A 3,665-nucleotide genomic window follows, 5' to 3' on the forward strand; every position below is an offset into this window, starting at 1 on the left:
AGAGCTGGAATTGGCAGCTTCCAGGACCTTCTTGAGACATCCGCCATAGCAACTGGGTACTCTGGACCCTGACATAAACCATTATTTGTTAAAAAAGGGACAACATTCCTCTCTCGCATGAACAGTTTGCTTAAAGGCAATACAAAAAAAACCCGAACAACACTCTGAAAGCCAACTGCCAGTACTGGCTGTGAAGTTCACCGAAAATCTGACTCGATCAATTGGTGCAGTTAGATCAGACAAGGGAAGAAAAAAAAAATACACCTTCCTGCTAATAGATGTAGACGATAACTGAGCCGCCACCTACACCAAACCCCAGCCAGAGGTATTTCAGTGATGGCAGGTAGCTGTGTCTCTCGGGTAGAAGAGAAGCAGTTTGAGAGCAGAAAGGTACAAGAAATCTAAGAGAATCATCTGAAAGCAGATTTGTCCCACAGCAGGGCCAGGGGAAGGCATGAGCCTTGGAGCTTTTCTGCTTAGCCAGCAATTTCCGTCACAGTGGTAACCAACTTCTGACCGTTCCACACTGTCTTGAACTGTTCTGGGACAGGGAATTCAGTCTGGAGGGTAAAAATAATAATCTGTTGTCAAAAACAGTTTATGACTAAGACTAGTAACTACTCCCACTGCTTTGGGCACTTTTCTTAGATACATGCTATGTTCCCTCCTATACCACAAATACTGTCTGTTCTGGTCCCCAGAGATCCTGAGGAAGAAGCAGCTCACCATAAAGACAAACTTGATAACTGGTTTTAGTATCTCATCATCATTCATAACCTTCAAGTCTAGAGTCTAGAGTCTAGACTCAAGTCTAGAGTCTAGACTTGTCCCTCCAGACCTCACTGTAACTGTGACATTCCCTGAAGGGCTCAAAATACAAATCCTGCCCTGTGTTACCCCAACCCCAAGCAGACCTCCATAATGATTTAAAAACTAACACTTACAAAGTCACCACCCTCTGTGGGAATAAGGATATTCATCTCTGATGACTTGGCACTGACGATTTCGCAGTCTAAGGAGTTCTTGCTCAGATAAACGTGGCAACCGTCTGTCTTGTTGATGGAAATTGTTGGCACTTTACCCATTACCTGGCAGGGTGGTCAAAGCAGCAGTTAGAGGAGCATTAGCTTGAGCTGGGCAACCACATTTTTCCTTTGCACTTGCCTTCAAGGCAAGAGGTTTGACTCCAACAACCTGCAGCAGCCACGCTGAATTCAAGTACTCCCAACCTTTGGCAAAAATCCAAAGTTATTTCTTGTTTTGATCTCTTTAGAACATAACTACAGTGAACGCTGCGCAAATTGACCATCTCAAATCATATACCAAAACCGGAATCAGAGTAGATTCTACTGCTGGCCTCCTACTTTGGCAGTCACATTGCACTGCCCATCTCACAGAGACTAATCTTTTCTCTAGAGCCCTGAAGCAGCTCAGTGAGGCAAATTTCAGCCCTTTCCTAAGGGCTGGGCAGGATGAGCTGCAGAACAGTAGGACAGATGGTGTTCCATGAATGTTCTCCACAGATGCACGTTCCTGTTCTGGATATAAAACTACTCAAAGAAGCAGATGCTATAGACACCCTGTTGTACAGTGCATGAGTCATACTCCAGGCAGAGAGTAGGTCACAGACACTCACCTGAACTTTAATGTCTCTGCTGTTTATGATCTCTACGATGCCCACCACGTCATCAAACACCAGCCCTAGTTTCTTACAGTTATCTGCAAAGAAAAGACATAGAGTAACTCACAGAAAGGTTCTGGAGATTCAACCTTCTGCACATAGACCAGCAGGCAGAACAGTTTTCAAGGTTTCTCCACTTACCGAGGGTGATGGAGTTGATCTTGCCTTTGATTTGGAGTGTACTATTTGTGCACTTGAAAACATATGCTACCTGCTTCAACTCTGTGTCACTGATTACCAGGTTAGTGGCATTCTCCTGGTTTTCCTGAAAAGTCAGGGAAATAACACTTCATTTTTGGAATGCAGACCAACTCATCCATGTGAACAGCAGGGCAGTGCAGCCTCTTTAAAAGCAAACTGCATGTACCGTCAGGCTGGTGCCTCTTACAAGAAAGGTCTTCAAGAGACCCTCCTTCCCTGCTGCAAAGCTCCCATCCCTCCAACCCACTCATGCCAATGCCAGGCACTCACCACTCTCCACTTTTTGCCCTCTAATTCTAGTAATGCAGGTGCCTTTGGAGAGGTTTTTTGGGAGGGATTAGCATTACAGGCTGGTTTGGGAGCAGTGAAAGGTTTGGGTCCAGTTCTCACAGGACCCCCTTGGTTCTTCAGTGCTGGATTCTTGTGGGTCTTCATGTCATCTGAAACATGTCTTAAGCCTGCAAGAGAAGTCAAACCTGAGATCCAGCACTCCTTCAAGAATGCAGTTTCACAAACACCAGACATCAATGATTACAACAATCATCATGATAACGTTTTTCAAAACGCAAATAGATTATTGAGACTGGGTCTAAGTTGAGTCCAAGCATGAGTGACAGCAAACGAAAGAGGGAGCAAGAAACACTGATGCAATATTGATGAGTACACAAGATGTACTGTAGAACCAGAAGGCGCCAGCTCTTCCACTCTGCATCTGGAAAAAGCCTTGAGCCAAACACCTCGTCTTTGTTTCACATCTGCCCTGATACGCTAAACAGGTAACACACAAAAGGGATAAGTTTTGTGCAAATATGAATAGGTTCAAAATGCAGGCAACCAAAGGGCTCACTCTCTCCATTCCAGCAAGAGATTAATCTCTTGCTACACTTGACAGATGAGGCTGAGAATTCTAACTCAGATGTGCTCCGCTTTGTCCCTGTGAACTGCCTCAGGGCTGCTGCTGGCTCCTAGCCTCATGCTCAGACCAGATGGTCTTTTGTTACTGCAAGTGTACTTTCTAAGCAGGTTTATTGAGGGACAGCAGCAGAACAAGGATTCACAACACAACAGTACTCCCGCTCACGGCTGTCGTCCCTCTGCCAGCTATTTCCACCTACCAGAGGTGATGCCTTCTCCCCGATTGATCTGAGCGAAGAGCGCAGAGCGGGAGGCAGACTCATCTGTGCTGGAGCTCATGGGGGCAGGAGCAGGTGGGGGAGGAGGGCCTGGTGGGGGAGGCGCAGCCCCAGCTGGGGGAGCGGATGGTGATTTAGCCCCTTCTGTTGCTACAGGACCCTGTAAGAGGCCAGCAAGAGGATAGGCAATTGCACAAGCTCCGTATCTGCTCCAATAATCATGCAATACTCATCTAAGAAGCTCCTGCAGATGTAGCCAGCACTTACTGTTTTGCTCCAAGTCAGCCCTGTGGTGTGATACTCTTTGATATATGCCTGCAGCTCTGTCCAGATACTCAGATAAGCTTTCACCCAGTCCACTTGCTTTTTATCTCTGAGGACACAAGGAGATCACGAGGAGTGAGCAGGTGCGTCTGCCATTAAAACCCAAGGACTACAAACAGTTCTTTACATCTCTCCACCCCTCAGCCTACAGGCAAGACACAGCTGGACCAGCGCAGCAGCCTTGCACCTCCCGCACTGCGTTCTAGCTTCAGTATTAATCTTGCACCTGCAGGCAGAAGGCCACAGGCCTGCTCTGCACTGTAACCCATTTTAATTGAGGGGTCTGGTACTTCCAACAAGACCTGTTCCCAAGATACAACTTGCTG

General features: G+C 46.7%; 1 protein-coding gene across 1 annotated transcript in view; it reads right to left on the reverse strand.

The window, feature by feature from the left end:
• The window catches only part of CAP1 (CAP, adenylate cyclase-associated protein 1 (yeast)), a 7,358-nt gene continuing 3,693 nt past the window's right edge, over window positions 1-3,665 (reverse strand). Inside the window, exons 6-12 of the mRNA XM_010288398.1 lie at window positions 3,283-3,388; window positions 2,998-3,175; window positions 2,153-2,340; window positions 1,823-1,946; window positions 1,637-1,719; window positions 945-1,088; window positions 1-560 (exon numbers count right to left, since the gene is read on the reverse strand). Coding sequence (XP_010286700.1) covers window positions 477-560; window positions 945-1,088; window positions 1,637-1,719; window positions 1,823-1,946; window positions 2,153-2,340; window positions 2,998-3,175; window positions 3,283-3,388 — 907 coding nt within the window. The 3' untranslated portion in view covers window positions 1-476. The remainder of the gene's footprint in view (window positions 561-944; window positions 1,089-1,636; window positions 1,720-1,822; window positions 1,947-2,152; window positions 2,341-2,997; window positions 3,176-3,282; window positions 3,389-3,665) is intronic.

This window comes from Phaethon lepturus, unplaced genomic scaffold (genome assembly GCF_000687285.1).
Source record: "Phaethon lepturus isolate BGI_N335 unplaced genomic scaffold, ASM68728v1 scaffold52055, whole genome shotgun sequence".
In the NCBI taxonomy this organism is placed as follows: domain Eukaryota; kingdom Metazoa; phylum Chordata; class Aves; order Phaethontiformes; family Phaethontidae; genus Phaethon; species Phaethon lepturus.